Genomic DNA, 20,009 nt, shown 5'->3' with positions numbered 1-20,009 from the left:
ACCCATACAGCACAAGATATTCCATAAACATTCTAGGACATTCGTAGAATATTCAAATATTCATAAAATATTCTAGGATGTTCATAGAATATCTTGTGCTGTATGGGAAGTCGTAGGCAAATTGACCAATCATGGTTGATTATTTTTGAAATAATTGACTATGACTGGTCAACCCTGGTGAAAATTGAACGCTTCTCGAAGTGTCAAGGAGGCGTAAACGAACAGAATAAACGCTTCTTAGAAGCTTTATTGATGAGAAGCTTTATGACTTCTCATTAACTCTTCGCGATTTTAAATCTTCAAGCATATTTCTTGAACGCTTCATAAAGTGTGTACGAAGCATTCCGTTACGCTTCCTTTACGCTTTAATATTTCATGTTTTCCTTTACGTTTCTTAAACTTCATAATAAAATGAGAACAAAGCACTCTGATACGCTTCCCACACACTTCATTGATTGACATTTAGAAAATCTTCATTTACACTTCCTAAACGCTCCATAAAATGTGAACGAAATACTCCAATACGCTTTCCGCACACTTCAATGATTGACATTTAGAAACTCTTCATTTACACTTCTTAAACGCTCTATAAAATGTGAACAAAGCACTCCACAATATACTTCCCGCACACTTCAATGATTGACATTTAGAAACTCTTCATTTACACTTCCTATCATAAAATGTGAACGAAGCACTCCAATATACTTCCCACACACTTCATTGATTGACATATAGAAAATCTTCATTTACACTTCCTAAACGCTCCATAAAATGTGAACGAAATACTCCAATACGCTTTCCGCACACTTCAATGATTGACATTTAGAAACTCTTCATTTACACTTCTTAAACGCTCTATAAAATGTGAACAAAGCACTCCACAATATACTTCCCGCACACTTCAATGATTGACATTTAGAAACTCTTCATTTACACTTCCTACCATAAAATGTGAACGAAGCACTCCAATATACTTCCCGCACACTTCAATGATTGACATTTAGAAACTCTTCATTTACACTTCTTAAACGCTCCATAAAATGTGAACGAAATACTCCAATACGCTTCCCGTACATTCAATGATTGACATTTAGAAACTCTTCATTTACACTTCCTAAATGCTCCATAAAACGTAAACGAAATACTCCAATACGCTTCCCGCACACTTCAATGATTGATTGACTTAGAAACTCTTTATCCACATTTCTACACGCTTAAACTACATAAAACATGTATGAAATGCTTTTCATACACTTTAACAATTTAAAGAAATAATTTTAAGGACGTCAAAATTTCGTGTAAGCACACAAGGATCTGTTAGTTCGTTCGTTTATCATTACGCGACGTGCGATGTGCTATCTTTCTCGTATTTAAGTTTAGTTATGAAAATTATATAAAGTTTACAAAGAGTAGCAAATAAGATTAAAGATATACTTCAATTTAATTTCTGATCTCGATGCAGGAGCTTCAGATATTAAATTGATTTTTATAAGTCGGACAAGTAAATGTCTGGCGAATAAACGAAAATTATCCGTTTATTATATTGGGAGGATCCCGTTAGCCCACAAGCCCGATAGCACACAACCACACATATCGGCCGATGCTTAAGGTAACCAGCACAGTTGACCAATCAAAAGGTCCTAGTGTTCTAATTGACCAATTAGCAACACTCGTGCGCTATCGGGCTCGTGCGCTATCGGGTCTCGTCCTATTATATCTATTTAAAATGTAAAGTGCAATATTAACGGTACAGTATAAATATAGTAGAGTATAAATATTTAATTCGTATTCGCTAATAAGTTTGATGACATTTACGTTCTTTAAAAATTATATTAGATATTTTTAATTCATGTTTGTCATCGAAGAGTTTGATGACGCTCTGTTTGAAAGATATTTCGTTCACGCTTGTCGGAGAGTTTAATAATCATTCGTTAACGCTCTTCTAATACTTAATAGGCGCTTTCTTTACGTTCCGATGTCTCAATTTATGCCTTTTAGTAGCTTCATTTACGCTTCCGTCTCTCTTCCGTTACATTAGATTTAGGGCCATAGCACATAGCATGGCGTAATGGTCTTAAAAGTCTTAAGACGTAGACGTAAGTCAACGCACAAAGTAAGTAAATGATCTAATCATTTTTAAGTTTTTATTAATAAAGAATATTATAAAAAAAATTGCAACTAACTTAGAATATTATATATCACGTAATCAAAATAGATATTTTCATTTCACTATTATCATACTTGAAGAACGAATAAAAATTGCATTATTTAATTTCAGGATAATTATATATAATTATAATATTATTCTTTATTAATAAAAACTTAAAAATGATTAGATCATTTACTTACTTTCAATGCTTTTTCAATTCACGTATTGTCTATTTGTTGCACGACATTACGACATACGCCAAAGCTTGTGCGTTGACTTACGTCTACGTTTTAAGACTTTTGCTATGTGCTATGACCCTTAGGCTGATGGCAAAGAACTAGACGTGAGCGCTTACGTTTGTCGTAGTCGTGGACGTAAAGTAAAGGTCATTCTACAATGGCCGTAGTATAAGGTTGTAAGGCGTAAGACTCAAGAAATTGACCAATCATAGTCAAGTATTAAGAGAATACTCGACTGTGATTGGTCAATTTTTTGAGTCTTACGCCTTATAATCTTATGCTACAGCCATTGTAGAATGACCTTAAGGCAGAGAAAAATATACATGCTATTTACGTATACGTTTTTCTCTGTCTTACTGTACGTTCACGATTACGTTCTCTGCTATCAGCCTTACTCTTCAATTCCTGCTTTGTTAACGCTCGATTTACATTTTATTTTCGCCAGAGACGCGAACAAACTTTATAGGTGGAAGCACATAAAATTGCAGAAGCACATAACCATAAGCATATTACATAAGAAAATTGATTGGTTTATTTTCTTATGCATATATTTGTGGACCAATCAAATTCCTTATGCTTATGGTTATGCGCCTATGCAATATTATGTGCTTAAAGCTTATAGGTTTGTTCGCGTCGCATGCTTCAATGTACTCCAGAGAGCACTTGGATCACAAGTAAGATGGCGGTTAGAGCAGATGAGTTCTAGAGAGCCTATAATCAGAGTGGCGACATCAGAAGAGGTCCGCCATTTTTCATCGAAATTGTGCAAGGGAGAAAGAAATATGCAAGAGAGAGAAACAGATGTGCGAAAGAGAAAGAGACATATGCGGTCTTTGGCCGGTATTCATAGGCCGGTATTCATAGTCCGATCTTATATTTAAGATCGTCTTAAGTCTGCTTGGAGGTTGACTTAAGACCTCATTCAACCAATCAAATAGCTGCGTAGCATTTCAAACTCAAACTTAAGACGATCTCAAATATAAGATCGGACTATGGCCGGTATTCATAGTCCGATCTTACATTTGAGATCGTCTTAAGTTCGAGCTTGAAATGCTACGCAGCTATTTGATTGGTTGAATGAGGTCTTAAGTCAACCTCCAAGCAGACTTAAGACGATCTTAAATGTAAGATCCGACTATGAATACCGGCCTTTGTCTGTAACTCTGTCTGTCAGTGACTACGTTTACACGTCACTCTTATTAGGGTGCGATCCCATGGATTATATTTTTCGCGTAACGCGTTTTGCGTAACCAATCAGAGGCATTACGTTACGTTAAGTATAGATCGTAAATTTAACTCCGTACGTAAACTTAAACTTCAGTCAACGCAAAGTAAGATATGTCTTTACGTTATGATTTTTTCTGATTATTTCAAAAATAATCAACCATGATTGGTCAATTTGCCTATGACTTACGACTTACCATGGACGTAAGAAATACAGGACAGAGCATAAAGTACTCTTTTTGACGAGGGGAGTGAAGCTTGAGGGGTAAGGGGTTTATTGTCGCGGCCATCTTAGATGCCTCAGATGTAGCGTCTATTTTTACGTCGCACGGACGTAAATCGAATAAAATATGAGAGATTCCGTGAAATCATCTATCATCTGAAATCGCTATGTTATTCCGAATCATTTCTGAATATTAAGGAATTCAAAAATATCACACTCCGTGAAATTAATATCCGCCGCCATCTTACATGCCTCATATTCCGTTGCAGTAGATATTTCTTTTCCCTCACCCGTTGAGCTTTACCCCCGCAGCAATACACTCTGTCCTGTATTTCTTACGAAACACCTCCGATTAGACACAATTGGACAAACAGTACAATTGGACACAACTGGCTTTGATTGGCTAATCGTGCTTAATCGTGTTGGTTACCTTAGGCATCGGTCGATATGATTGGCTGTGTCTAATCGTACTGTGTCTAATCAAGCAATCCCCTTTCTTATGTCCATGCGACTTGCGATTCATTGTAGAACGGGCCTAAGTAGTGAATGGACCAATCAGGACCTAGTTTAACATATTAAACTCGAATTAACTCGAGTTGTGAAATCGGCCCTAGATATGTTCTTTTTAACTGAACTAGCTGCATAGAGAGAGAATTTATCTTTTTTCTTCCAATATCCCTAACAGCACACATGTCCGAAAGATGTCCAAAGGATATCCATAGGATATCGAGATATCCTATGGATATCCTTTGGACATCTTTCGGACATGTGTGCTGTTAGGGATAGAGCAAAAAAGATTTCTTCTTTTTTATTGGCACGAAACGAGGTAAATTCGTTTAAGGCCGCAGCACACACTTTTGCATAAGCGCATAACCATAAGCATAAGGAAATTGATTGGTCCCCAAGTATATGCATAAGAAAATGAACCAATCAATTTTCTTATGCTTATGGTTATGCGCTTATGCAAAAGTGTGTGCTGCGGCCTTTATACTGCCATTGGAAAGCAAAAGAGATAAACTAATGCAACCAGATAAAAAAAATAGATTTATTGATATATATATATATATATATATATATATATATATATATATAATATATATATGCACACATCATATATATCCATATATACATATCCATATATACATATACATATATACATATACATAATACACACACACACACACACATATATATATATATTCATATATGTACGTATATATTTCTATTGTAATAGCTAACCCAAGACGCGCGCAAACACAAGAGTCAGCCATTCGTTTTATCGCACCTATCATCTGTCATTTGCTCCCATACAGCACGAAAGCGTGATTCTGCCAGTTTATAAGGCATAAAACAGCAAACAAACACCAAAGTGCACACATTGATGCACATTATTGTCAGTGAGTCTTAGAACTTCGCACTTTGATCCTTTCACTTTTGTTCGACGTACCTTGGCACACGTAATTTTTCTTCATCCGGAACGCTAAATTAGGTGAGCTATAATAAATATTCTCGCGGATAGCATGGGAAATATTTTTCAATCGAATATACATTTTGCACGCCGGTATTGATGTAATAGTTTAATGTTAAGTATTATACATACAATATATATTAAAAAAATATATATATATACACACACACACGCATACATACATACATATGCGTGTGTGTATTTTTGTTAAAGAAAACTTTATACTTTATATACTTTATGTATAGAGAGAGAAATAAAAAATTGGTTTATATATGCTTGTAAATCTAGACAATAAAACACATAGAAACAAATATTTACAATCAATACATTGTATATTTTATGTTTTTCACAATTTTCATATCAATGTCAAATATTATATAACTTCAAATATTTTCTCAAAATAATGTTATTAGTTTTTTTAACCTCTATCAGTTTTATTCTTTTATAGTGCAATATAGATTTTTTTTCGTTTCAGATAATGTATTTGGATTATTTGGAAGATATTTGTAAATAGATTATATATTATTGTTGTAATAAGGTGATATTATAATAATAGTAATTCTTCCAGAAATTAACACTTATTAAACTTCCATTTAATTTGATGTCTGTTACATAACGCTTCATCTATGTTTCCAAGATAAACACATCCAAGATATATAATTGTAATTCAATAATTCAATTTCTAAAAATCTGAATTTATAATACAAGTTCAAATTTCGAAAATTTAAGCAATTCTAAAAAAAAGGAACAAGTTTTAAAAAAGTTACATAATTAATAACATTTATGATTATTATTAATGTCTTAAGGTTTGTGACATTAATAAATTTCAGAGAAAAATTAAAGCTTTGATATGTATTGTCACTTGTAAGAATTCAGTTTTGTATATTTCAGTCTCTGATATTTGGGTCATTATCAGCAACTGTCGCAATACAGAATGCAACAGTTGTTGATCATGGTTAGAGAATGAAACAAATTGAACAGATTTGAAAATGAATTATTAATAAAGTCACACTGAAAAGAAAGAATTTGCATTTTATTTACCACGCCTGGCTCTCATTCTGCTCAATTTCCTATTAGATAATGTTAATAAACTTAATCTATAGCCTATTTTTTAAATTAATTTAAATTTTAAAACTAAACTTGATTAAAGCTTTGAAGTTGATTAAAACTTATAGTATTTATTTCATCTAAATCATTCACATGAATAATATAATTTTTAATGTTATTTTTTTATACTCAAGAGTGTGTTAAAAAGCAGAAAATATATCCTATTTGTCTGCATCTAAGAAACAAGCTCTTTAGTAAATGTTATGTATAAAACCTGTATCTTATTTTATTTTTATCGTTTCGAGAAAATTTTACATCTTTTTCTCATATTTTATTATATATATAAATGTCTGTTTTTCTCTTTATTGTATACGATTCATTGTATATAATTTATCATCTGTCTTTCAAATGAATTTAAATGATGAGCCAATTGATACCTGAGCAATTGAATTGCCAATTTGTATGACAGCATTCAGGCATCAAAAAATTGTACATAACGCCATAATAATTTTTTCATCGTCAGGCAAGTTCTTATTCGCTTGTATAAATACTTGCACATATAGTTACTTATTATCAAAAGAAAGTATTTTGAAATTTCAAAGTTTTTCGATCACCATAATAATTATAAATATAATAGAATTGCTATAATTAAACTTAAAAATTAAAAAAATTTTAAGAGTTTTGTATGTGTGTATGTATGTATGTATGTGTGTGAATGTAATTTTATCTTATTAATTAAAAGATTGGTGAATGCTTTTGTTACAGGTAGAAAAAGTGAATATTTATGTTTTCTATAAAGTGTACAGTTTAATACTGTTTACTTATATCATCATGGGAGTGCTCGCCTCCCTAAAACAATCATCAGTGATACATCTTATGTTTGCTATTACATTTTTTACATCTGGTTTGATAATCAATTTCTTCCAATGCATTTTATATTTTGGACTAAGACCCTTTTCCAAGTACCTGTATCGCAAGATTAATTATTATCTCTGTTATTCCTTCTATTGTCGTAAGTTTATTTTATCTCTTGAATTAAAATATTTATTTCCAAGATATTAATGTTTTGAATTTTATTTTTATTAGAGTTAGTATTTATGGCAGAATGGTGGGCAGGATCAAATCTTATATTGTACATAGATAAAAAGGATTTTGACAAATATTTTGGCAATGAACATGGCTATCTTTTAATGAATCATAGTTATGAGACTGATTGGCTGATAGGTTGGCTACTATGTGATCGTGTGAAATTGCTAGGCGTAAGTATTCTCTCACGAAATGTATCTTTATTTACACATTGTTTAAAAAAAAAATATATCTTTATATATCTTAATTTTTATTTTTTAGAATTGCAAAGCATATGCTAAGAAATCGATACAATATATTCCGACGCTAGGATGGGCCTGGAAATTTGCCGAAAGCATCTTCCTTGAAAGAAGTTGGGAAAAAGACAAGGAAAACATTAAGAATCAAATTAAGGAATTAGTTGAATATCCTGACACGATGTGGGTATGTCTTTGTTTTTCCCTCTAAGTACAAATGTATTCGATGAATTATTTTAAATGCTGTTTAACAAATAATAAACACACATAATAGTAATAAATAATTTATAACATCTAACTATGATTTGATTATAGCTTCTACTTTATCCTGAGGGTACGCGCTTCACATCAAAAAAATTGGAAGCCAGTCAAAAATTTGCCATTGAAAAAGGTCTACCAGTATTAAAATATCACTTAACACCACGCACAAAAGGCTTTATTGCCAGCATTCCACATATGAGAGGCAAAGCAACAGCTATTTATGATATTCAAATAGCATTTAAACCATCTGATTCAATAAAACCGACTATGAAGAACCTCCTTTTAGGAAAACCGCTGATGGGACATATGTATGCCAAAAGAATTCCTATTGAACAAGTGCCAGAGGGAGACGAAGCTGCTGCTGAATGGTTGCATAAGCTTTATCAGCAAAAGGTAATGTATCAAAATGTGTGTATTTTGTATTATATTGAGTAGAAAAAATTTATTTCAGTAAAGATATACTCTTGTATGACATAGATAATACGATAAAAACATCTATTTTCTTTAATATACAGTATGTTTCCCATAAAGTGTTGCAAGTTTTTTCCGAAACTTGACGTTATACAAAAGAATATTTTAGACAAAATTTATAGGGTTTTTAGAAAGATACTTTATATAGTATACATGATATTTTATTATAGTAAACATGATAATTATAAAACGAGCGATAAGAGCCTAAAAACGCGGATGGTAATGCGTCAATTTTTTTTTTTTTTTTTCAAACATTAATTGTTCGCGAAAAAATTTTTTTAAGATGTGCACAAGGCATTTATACATATATTTTACTTGGTGTATATGCAAGTTATAGATTCTCTTGGTTTGAGACTTCTATAACACCCTCTTTAGAGATGTAGACAGGAAAAATATCGGGGCGAAGTCGCTGAATCGGGAATCGAACCCGAGTCTTTCGCTTGCCGGGCGACTGCTCTTACCACTGAGCTATTCAGCTCCACATCGACACTTCTCCTGTCAGTTTTTATTAATCTATGGAAATAATGAGAACACGATCTTTTTAGCTCGGAGTGTAGTTCTAAATAAATTGATAAAGAATACGGCTCTATGTATTTAACAACATGATAATTATGAAACGAGCGATAAGAGCCTAAAAACGCGGATGGTAATGCGTAATTTTTTTTTTTTTTTTTTTTTTTTTCAAACATTGTTCGCAAAAAAATTTTTTTAAGACGTGCACAAGGCATTTATATATATATATTTTATTTGGTGTATATGCCAAGTTATAGATTCTCTTGGTTTCAGACTTCTATATAACACCCTCTTTATCCTCCTGAAGAGATGTAGACAGGAAAAATATCGGGGCTTTCCAAAACACTATAATAAATACTTTATTATAGTGTTTTGGAAAGCTCTCAAGATAAGCTATAAGAATAGGTAAAAAAGGGAGGGTTCCATTTAAAAAAATGAGATGACCTTGAAATCTCTGAAGCGCCTCCACCTACAAAAAAATTATTAATAGCATATTACGGCCCTCTTGGTACTATACAACTTTTATAAATACAAAAGTTTTGTATATCTAAAAATAACGGAGATATTCCAGGTGGACAGAGTTATTGGTCCACCCTGTATATGTGTGGAGTTGAAGAATTTTGTGAGGTTATGAGAAATTTTTTTTTAATGAATTTACTTTAATATTTTCAACATAAATCGATTGCTCACAATATTTGACATAAAAAAGAGTAGCATGAATAAAAATTGAATATACAGAGTGTCTCATTTTAAAGGATCCATTCAAATATCTCAGAAACACTGTGTTAAGTCGAAAAATGTTTCAGACATAAATTGTATGGCTTGAAGGGAGACATAAAATGGTACCATTTGTTTGATCTTGGGTGGCGTTGTCAAGGTCAGAGCAAGGTAATGGTCACTTTGAATTTTTTAAATGGAATCCCCTATTTTTTATTATATATTATCGTATCTTACCTCGAGAGCTTTTCAAAACACTAATGAAGTATATCTTAAAATAATAATATAAGTAATCATAAAATAAGTATATCTTAAATTTTTCTTATATAAATTCTTGCAATATTTGACATAAAAAGTTATAAGAGTAGCATCGAAAATTGGATGTTTACAGTTTAAAATATTTTATAGTTTTAATTTTTTTAACACAATTTTTAAAAAATTATAAAATATCTCGAAAAATATTAATTTCGGTTATTTTGTCTCGATACTCTTATAAAAAAAGTAACAAGTACTCTTTTGTGAAAATAATAACAAATACAAACAACACCGAGGAATTTTACTTGCTCTTCCGAAGCTCTTCCGAAACTCTTTTAAATCTTTTCGATTGGTTCGAATCAACCGAGTAAAATTTCCCTCGATTACTTACGTTTTGGAGCGTAACTGCCATAGACTGCTTATAAGTGGCATGTCTTCTTGAGAGAAAAGGATAGCATAAATTTCTTTCTCTCTCTGACACACGCATGATGCAATTTCAAATTATTAAAGTCACGCATGCTGGTGCGCTGATACGTTCATTAAAAAAAGAAATATTAAATTCATGCTATTCTTTTCTCTCAGCAGGACACTCCAACTTCGAGCTTCACTATCTCAAGCAGGCTATGTTAATATGTCTATGCAAGAATCAATTGGTGTAAAAAAAACATAGTTGTTTTTTAAGAAAAATAAATTGCAGCAAGTATATATTTTTTCTTAAAAACAAATATGTTTTCTTTATACCAATTTATTCCTATTATTTTATGTATGTATTTAGATAAGAATCAAAAAGTGAATATTTCCTAAGATATTTCATAATTTATATAAAATTATGTCAAATTTAAAATATAAAATATATCCTCCCCATATACAATTTTTATATCTCATATATAGGGTATCCCATTTTAAAGGATCTACCAAATATCTCAAAAACACTGCGTTAAATCGAAAAATGTTTCAGACATAAGTTGTATGACTTGAAGGGAGACAAAAAGTTGGTTTTATTTTAAAAAACCTTAGATTTTTCTTTACACGATTTAAAAAAATTATTTTAGTTAAAATTCAATGTTATTAATTTTTTTTTTTTTTTCAAAACTCTAAATGCCTATAAATAGGTACGTGCGTATGATATAACTTCTGTGTATTAATGTTTTTTTTAAATTTAAGTGTATAATCGAATAATTTCGAATAATTATAGATTTTACAAATGGTAATCGCATATTATTGTACACGTTAATAAATCATTTAAAAGCATATCTAACTAAATATTTTAGGTGAAAGAGTCGCACATACAATTACAAATAAAGGAATTGTTTCTTTAAGTAAATAGTAGGTAGTGTAAGACTTTATAAGTTTATTGATAATGATATTAAGAAATAATGATTTATTAAATAAGTTTACATTAACTTGTTTAATATAATACAATAATGTTAGATAAACTTTACTTCATAGGATCGTATGGCAGAAAGTTTTTATAAGACGGGGGATTTTTTTGCCATGAGCGGTGTGCCTAGGACAGACTCGTTCATGTTAAAAAGGAGATATTATTCTCTCATTAACACTATATTCTGGGCGATAATTGTCCTTGTACCAATGCTATATTACCTTCTGAGGCTTCTTCTATCTGGAACCATCATCTATTTTCTGATTGGAATTGCAATTATCTTTTTATGTAAGTAATATCTATATTGATTTATATATCATTGTATTCAATTATTAGGTAAAACTTTAGAAAAAGACATCAGGGTCGAATTGTCTTAACCTTGACATATATTGTCAAGGTCCTGAGTAACATTCAGAAGATTGTAGCCGTTGCTCGTTTACTAAAAAGTTATTAACAAAATCGTATATGCAACATGCAACTATACGAATTCCTAAACAATGTTGATTTGACTTCTAAGAAGGTCAAAGAAAGTTATTTTAGCTTTCTATGTAAAGCGAGGTCCACCCCACACCATCTCTGAGTCGGTGCAAAACGAGGTCTATTATTGTATGATTCCACATGGGTTTGCAACTTTTCATGCGAAGCGAAGTCTACCTCATACCATCCCTGAGTCAGCGGAAAACGAGGTCTATTATTGTATGGTTCCATATGGATTTGCAACTTTCCATGCGAAGTGAGGTCTACCCCATACTACTTCTGAATCAGTGCAGTCTATAATTTCTCCCTTCGCATAATAGATCTTGTTTCGCACTGACTCAAGGGTGATGTGAAGTGGACACCGCTTTGCATAGAAAGTTAAAATAATCTTGACCTTCTTAGAAGTCAATTCAACATTGCTTAGGAATTTATATAATCGCATGTTGCATTCGTGGAAATTCTTTTGTTAATAACTTTTTAATACACAACGGCTAAAATCTTTCGAATGTTACTCAGGACAGTGATCTTAACAACATATGGCATGGCTAAGACGATTCGAGCCTGATGTCTTTTTCTAAAGTTTTAAAAGGTCATTTAAAATCAATGCAAAAAAAAAAAGATCAAATTTAAGCTCAACTAACTTTATGAAAAATAGTTGTGGAGTGATATTTAAGAAAGCATTTTAAAATTTAAAGCTTCAGCTTTTCAATGATTCAACGCACATTTTTCTATAAGAATTTCAGGCGCTACTAAAGCCTTGCAAAATTCAAGAATACATTTCAATTATGATGGCGTGTACGAGAAGAAATTTTTTTTTCGAAACAGTTTTAATTGCATCGTAAAATTTAACATTTCTTCCTTAAAATGTATTTTTTATTAACAATATTATAATTTTTTTACAAAGTTATGATGATTTGAAGTGAGTAGTGCATATTCAAATTTTTTTCTCTAAAAAAGATCATTTCAATGACCTTGATATATATTGCTAAGGTCACTATCCTGAGAAGTATCAAAAGACTTTAAGCGTCACTCATTGTTTTATTAAAAAGTTATTAACAAGAAAGTTTACATTAATTTACACATCATTATGATCACACATAAATTTTCATTTTTATAGAGGATGCGTTTTTAGATAATACGCACTTTGAATTTTGTAGTGTTCTATTGTGGTTCCGGAAATGTGTGATTTTGAAGAGATTTATTAAAATAAGATAGAAAAAATGTAAAAATAAGATTAGAAAAAATGAAACTAAGTTTTAATGATCTCGACTTTGATATACTTCAAGTTTGTTATAAAGTAAACACGTAATATAATAACGAGCTGAGATGAAATTTAAGTTTTAAATAAAAAAATAGGTTTGAGAGTTAAATTATATTTTCTAAAAGTGGAGCCCTTCGTAGAGAGAACAAAACTCACTGTGTCCATGGATGTATTTTGCAAGACGAAGCAAAATTCACTCTATTTCTAACTTTGAACTTCGCTTCGTTTTGCAAAGTATATGTACGAACACAGTGGCTTCCACTCCATCTCTACAGGAGGGTTTTCACTTTCTGAAGATACAACCTAACTCAAACCTATTTCTATTTAAAACTAAAATTTGGATTATGTTATATTGTCCAAATTATGCTTTGTGTTTATTGCACAAAATGGAAACTTTTTTCGGGGTGAGGATATGGAAAGAAGGGCAGAGTCTCTTACAAAAAATGTAAACAAATACAGCATATTGAACACTCTACACTTATTGTCAGCATGTACAATACGTGCACGCGTCTCGCGCCAGAGGATTTTTAATTCTATGCAATAAAAAAATGACATCTATCCAAAAATTATAGTATTTTATCGATAAAACAGATAGGTTGAGGGATCTCCTTAAGGGAATCCTTCAACCTATCTGTTTTACCGATAAAACACCAAAATTTTTGGGCAGGTGCCATTTTTTATTGTCTGTATAGAATTAAAAATCCTTTTCTACGGTTGAAGTATAAATGCGAACGGACAGGGCAAAACTGATTATATACTGAGAAAGAAAAAAAAGTATAAAATTATATATTTATTTATCGGCTTCTTAGATCAACATGGCGTCTAAAGCTATCACTTCATAAAGACATTAGCCTTGTATAAATGTTTTGTAACTTTTATGCATAAAACAATAGCATACCCAATAGCGAATTGCACAATAAAAACTTGTGGAACTGTGAAAATTGAGTTTAGTAGTCTAATTAATAAATGGTATGTGCCCAAAAATTTCGGTCCGTATGTACCTAAAATATCGGTACAGTAGAGTGGAAAAAGCAGTGTATCTTCTTTATAAATAACGTGATAAAGAGAGATATGGGATGAGGGCGCTGTAATCGTGTAAGAGTTCACCAGGGATCCTTTCAATGAGGGATCCCCTTAAGCTTTGAAATGCTTTCTTAAAGTGCACTTCTGAAAAGAACATATTTCCGATTGTTCTGAAATTTTTATATACTAATACATTTCGACGCGCTGATTACGAATATGACAATAAAAATTAACGACAAGATCATTTTTAAAGTCCAAATGAAGAAAAAAATAGCTTCTTTTTATATATTTTCTTAATTATTTTAATAAATTTTGATTTTAATACAAAAAGTTTCAAATAAAAGTTGTACCTCTCTTAAAAATGCAACTTTTATATTGTACACATTACTGTAAAAGTATTTTGTGAGAAAAATGCGTATTATATTTTGAATGTTCTTTCGATTGAGCATGTTTCTATAAATCTGCATGGGTTTGTAACTTCCCACGCAAGATTCACCCCCAAACCGAATTTTAATTTTTAATCATAAATAGGTTTAGGTTATATGGAAGTGGAGTCCCCTCGTATGAGAAGAACTCACTATATCCATGTACTTTCCAAAGGATAAGCTAAGATGATAACATACCCCTAAATAGTAGATGGGCTTAAAATTTTACGATTTTAAAATAGAAAGAAATTATGTTTTCCTCGTAAAATAGTGTTTTTAATAATAATATATAGAACATAAAAGTTACATTTTTAAGAAAGATATAACTTTTATTTGAAACTTTTTCTGTTAAAATCAATATTTATTAAAATAATGAAAAGAATATACAAAAAAACTTTATACAAAAAATTTTTCTTCATTTTGACCTTGATTAATTTTATTGTCATATTCATAATCAGCGCATCGAAATGCATTAGTATGTAAAACCCCACACAAATCTTATGGAAACGTGGTTTCAGTGAAATTCTCTGAAAAGTTGGATATGTTCTAATTTATGTTCTAATTTCTAATTAAAAATGAGCACGACTTAATATACGTGTATGTTGATATATTCGCGTGTATACGTGGGTGTGTGTTTTTGTATGTATATACAAGGTGTCCCGTTTTAATTATGCACTTTGATTAACATCGCAGAAAGTGATCGGCTGAAAAAATGTTTTAGACAAAAGTTGTAGGCTTCAGAGGGACATCTGATGATCACATTGAGTTGACCTTGAGTGAACGTGCCAAGGTCATATGGAGTTCAATTTTGTTTTTTTAAATAGAACTCCTCATTTTTTATTGTACATTCTTATAGCTCATTTTTTGATAGCTCCTTTTCATCATCTTATAGCTCGAGAACATTCCAAAACACTACAATAAAATATTTTTTTGTTAGTACTTTTCAAGATGAGGTTTGAAATAATTTCTTAATTTTACATAAACCATAAAATATTTTACCATCTGGTAAAATATTCATTTTTCGATGATATTATTTCAATACTTTTATACATAAAATAATAATAGCAATCAATTTAAGAAAAAAACAGTATTTTTTAAGAAAAAGATATGTAATTTGCAAATAACAGTTATATTTTTTTACAAACAACTGTTTTCTTTACACCAATTAATTTCTTTCATAATTTTAGGCATAAAAATATTGAGATGATATCATCAAAAAACGAATATTTTACGAGATATTTTGTAGTTTATGTAAAATTAAGAAATTATTTCAAGCCTCATAACTCGAAAAGTACTCAATGAAGAAATACTTTATTATAGTGTTTTGGAAAGCCCTCGAGATAAGCTGCAAGAATATGCAATGAAAAATAGGGAGCCATTTAAAAAAAAACAAAATTGGACTCCATATGATCCATCTTAACACATTTATTCAATATGATCAGATGTCTTCCTCCAAAGTCTACAACGTTTTTTCATCCGACCATTTTCTGCGATGTTCGGGAATGATAATCGGGATACACAATTAAATCGGAACACTCTGTACACACACACACACACACACACGAATATATCAACATACACGCACATTTTCACATATAATGTTGAATACATTTCCGTTTGTGAATCTTATTGTCTGTTTAAACATCTATAACAAAAAAATCTGTTCATTTCTAAAGATTATGCCCATTGGGACTTTTGATCAGGAGGTCATAAACTAAAATCATATCCAGCTCTTATACAATTTCACCGAAACCACTTTTCCATAAGATTTGTGCGGGGCCTTTTCAGAACAATCGAAGATGTGCTCTTTTCAGAAGTTCATTCCTTTCTTCAATATGGCTATTATTTTTCAAAAAAATAGATGAGTTTGAATTCGATCTTTTTTGCATTACTATTAAATGATTCTTTAATTTTGTTATGTGTGTATGAATAGTGTATTTAAAAAATTCAATTTAATTTGTAAATTTTTTCACTATAATAAAAACAAATTTGAATTTTTTAAATTGCAATTATTCGATTTGTTTGCTTAAAAAATTCCACAGCTTATAGCTAGTTTTTTCTTGATTTTTTTATCTCCTATGATCTTAAGAATTACGAAATATTTTGTGTTCATGAAAATAAAATGAATTACAGTTTATCTGCTAATGTACAAAACACTCGGAATGTCAGAAATAAGTAAGGCTTCATCATATGGTGCAGCGGATGCAAAAAAAGAGAAATAATTTTGAATCGCGAAAGATGACTCCTAAAAAGAAGTGTCAAAGCAAAAATCAGCAAGATTTTTAAGTAGTTTGAAGGAAAAAGGAAGAAGCTATAGAAGACAGAAATGTATACATTTGATTTATACTTCCATGTAATTCATTCAGTGACAAATTATTTGTATAGATTCAATATGTAACACATGTACAGACAAATTTATATGTATATTAAGTGCAAGTGCGTGTGTGTATGCGTATGCGTTTAGGGTGTTCAGTATATTTTATGTGAAGATAGAACGAGTTAATGAACCGAATAGACAAGTTCTCCTTTGTAATTTCTACAACAATAATGAAAAATTAATTTTAAAAAGTCAATCCGTGCAAATTGTTATCGCACACTTTATACAGGGTGTTCATTTTAAAACTTTTCACCTGTTTATTTTACAATTGACTACTTTTTGCGAAAAATGCCAAAAGACGTCAATTTTGTTTTCGAGGGGAACATTTAAATACATTAAATGCAACGAAACTTTTTCATTCCTTTCGTGGAGGTAGCTACGCCTTCAAAAATCTTAAATGGCAATAGGGGTCAAGTGATATATCATTTTAAAGGTCTTCTGATTCTCTGTACAAGATTTTGGATATTTTTTTTCTTTTTTTTTCATTTAAGTGAGTATTTCTCGAGAGATTGCACTTGTAAGTTTTAGGTATCAAAAATGTTTTACATAAAAAGATACAATTTGGAGTAAAATTTATTTATTTATTATAACAAATGTCGAAATGTTCTCCATTGTTTTCTAAACAATAATATAAACGATTTTCAAATTCTAAACGAACATTTTGAGAAAAGATTTTTCTGTGGGGGCACTTAAAATCCGTTGTTTATGAAATATCAGAAAATGTAAACGATTTGTGTCGAAGAATTGTACAATAATGGTATTCTTGTAGAAACTTTTCAAAATGTTGTTAGTTCAGAATTTGAGTATCGTTTATATTATTGTTGAGAAAACAATGGAGATTATTTTGAACACTTAATACTTGAAATAAATGACAAATAAATTGTACTCCAAAATGTATCTTTGTGTGTAAAACGTTTTTACGACACGTTCCAAGTGCAATTTCTCGAAAAATATTCACTTAAATAAAAAAAAAGGAAAGAGAGTTATACAGAGAATCAAAAGACCTTCAAAATGATGTATCACTTGACTCCTATTGCCACTTAAGATTTTTGAAGGGATAGCTACCCTGAAGGGAATGAAAAAATTTTGTTACATTTAATGTAAGTAATTAAATGTTCTCCTCGAAAGCAAAATTAACATCTTTTGATATTTTTCGCAAAAGACGTCAATATACAGGGTGTCAGATGTATATGTATCCAAAAGAAAGCTCTTGTAGCTTACCTTGAAAGCTCAAAACACTATAATAAAGTATTTTTTCATCGAGTATTTTTCGAGTTATGAAGCTTGAAATAATTTCTTAATTTTTACATAAATTATAAAATATTTAGTAAAATATTCATTTTTCGATTATCTTACCTTAATACTTTTATGTACAAAATAATGAGAAGAATCGAAAAAAAAATTATGTAATTGCAAATTATATTTTTTCTTCGAAACAATTATGTGTTTTCTTTATACCAATTGATTCCTCTCCTTTTTTTGTACATAAAAGTATTAAGGTAAGATAATCGAAAAATGAATATTTTACTAGATATTTTACGGTTTATGTAAAATTAAGAAATAATGTCAAGCCTCATAACTCGGAAAATACTTAATGGAAACTAACTTGATCGTAGTGTTTTGGAAAGCTCTCGAGAACTATAAGAATATGCAAAAGCACATAGAGTGTCCCATTTAAAAAGTTGGATGTGGCCTTCACGTGATCTTCAGGTGACTCTTCAATGTCGAACTGACACCATCTTATGTCCCTCTTCAAGCCATACAACTTTTGTCTGAAACATTTTTTTCTACAATCAAAATTAAAAAAGTTATGAGAGTGGAACTTTTAAAATGGGGCACCCTGTATATATATATATATATATATATATATATATATATATATATATATATATAAAAGATATATTACCATAATTGAATATTTCTTATTTTTTTTAAACTTGTTAAGGAGATAAACCACGATGTATACAGAACTTAATAAAATGTCCATATCAAGCGGTTTTTGTTTCTCTTGAAAAATACATTTTCTTGAAAAATACATTAAATGCATTTTCATGAAAAATGTTTAATATATAAAAGTCAAGTTTTAAGTGATGTATTACATAGTCAATATTGATATGACTTTGAATAACGTCGTCAAAATTACATAAAAATCATCTTGAAATTTTAAAATAAAAACTCCATTTTTTTTATTTTTCTGCAGTTTATTTCGAGAGTTTTTTAACGTTATATATAATAAACTATTTTTTTATTAAATACTTTCCTTCAGAGTTATGAGACTTGAAAGTTACAGTATCGATAATATTAGCCTAAAGTATATCGTGTGGAGATTGTGTCGGATTTGCATCTCTATTGTTTATTTTATGTATATCACATATACACAAAAACACAAAAAAATGTAAATTCATTCGTGTAATTTCCACGCAGTATACTTAAAGCTAATGGTGTATTGTAAGTTTCATAACTCTTTATAACGCTTTATAACTCGGAAAGCACTTATTATCCAATAAAAAAGTGGGTTTCCATTTCAAAATTTCAAATCTTTATTTAATAACGTTATTCAGGGTTATTAATATTATATAATATGCGTCGCTTAAAACTTCATAGCTTTTGTATGAAACATTTTTCACGAAAAAGAACATTGTATTTTTCGAAAAAAAAAACACCTAATACGGATAATCTGTTACACCGTATATATGTGTATGTATATGTATACAAACATATACAGGATGTCCCATTTTAATGTCCCGCTCCAAATAACTTTATTTTTAATTTTAGAAAAAGATGTTTCAGACAAAAGTTGTATGGTTTCTAGGGGGACATAAGATGGTGCCATTAGTTTGACCTTGAAGAGTCATATAAAGGGTACGTGAAAGTCATTTGGAATTTCTTAAATGGAACATCCTATATATTTTTGCATATTCTTGTAGCTCATCTCGAGAGCTTTTCAAAACACTATAAATAAACATTTTTCATCAAGTACTTTTCGAGTTATGAGGCTTGAAATCATTTCTTAATTTTACATAAACCATAAAATATCTTGTAAAATATGCATTTTTCGATTATCTTACCTTTTTATGTACAAAATAAAGAGAGGAATCAATTGGTGTAAAGAAAACATACAGTTGTTTTTAAGAAAAAATATGGAATTGTTAATTGCAAATTACATATTTTTTCTT

General features: G+C 30.3%; 1 protein-coding gene across 1 annotated transcript; it reads left to right on the top strand.

Annotated features, from left to right (window-relative positions):
* Positions 1-5,055: 5,055 nt before the first annotated feature.
* Positions 5,056-18,115, top strand: LOC105254765 (1-acyl-sn-glycerol-3-phosphate acyltransferase gamma). Its single transcript, XM_011263641.3, has 7 exons — positions 5,056-5,324; positions 7,116-7,362; positions 7,437-7,609; positions 7,698-7,859; positions 7,988-8,326; positions 11,339-11,558; positions 16,590-18,115. The coding sequence occupies exons 2-7, from the start codon at positions 7,182-7,184 to the stop codon at positions 16,676-16,678; spliced, it is 1,164 nt and encodes a 387-aa protein (XP_011261943.1). The 5' UTR covers positions 5,056-5,324; positions 7,116-7,181; the 3' UTR covers positions 16,679-18,115.
* Positions 18,116-20,009: the final 1,894 nt, after the last annotated feature.

Source organism: Camponotus floridanus, unplaced genomic scaffold (assembly GCF_003227725.1).
Source record: "Camponotus floridanus strain SB8 unplaced genomic scaffold, Cflo_v7.5 scaffold108, whole genome shotgun sequence".
Classification (NCBI taxonomy): Eukaryota; Metazoa; Arthropoda; class Insecta; order Hymenoptera; family Formicidae; genus Camponotus; species Camponotus floridanus.
Note: the sequence above shows the minus strand (reverse complement) of the source record. Positions and strands in the feature narration are given on the sequence as shown.

Coding starts and splice junctions, on each gene's coding strand:
- LOC105254765 (XM_011263641.3), top strand. CDS start 7,182: ATGGGAGTGCTCGCCTCCCTAAAACAATCATCAGTGATACATCTTATG. Junction 7,860..7,987: donor AATATCCTGACACGATGTGG/GTATGTCTTTGT, acceptor ATTTGATTATAG/CTTCTACTTTATCCTGAGGG. Junction 11,559..16,589: donor AATTGCAATTATCTTTTTAT/GTAAGTAATATC, acceptor AATGAATTACAG/TTTATCTGCTAATGTACAAA.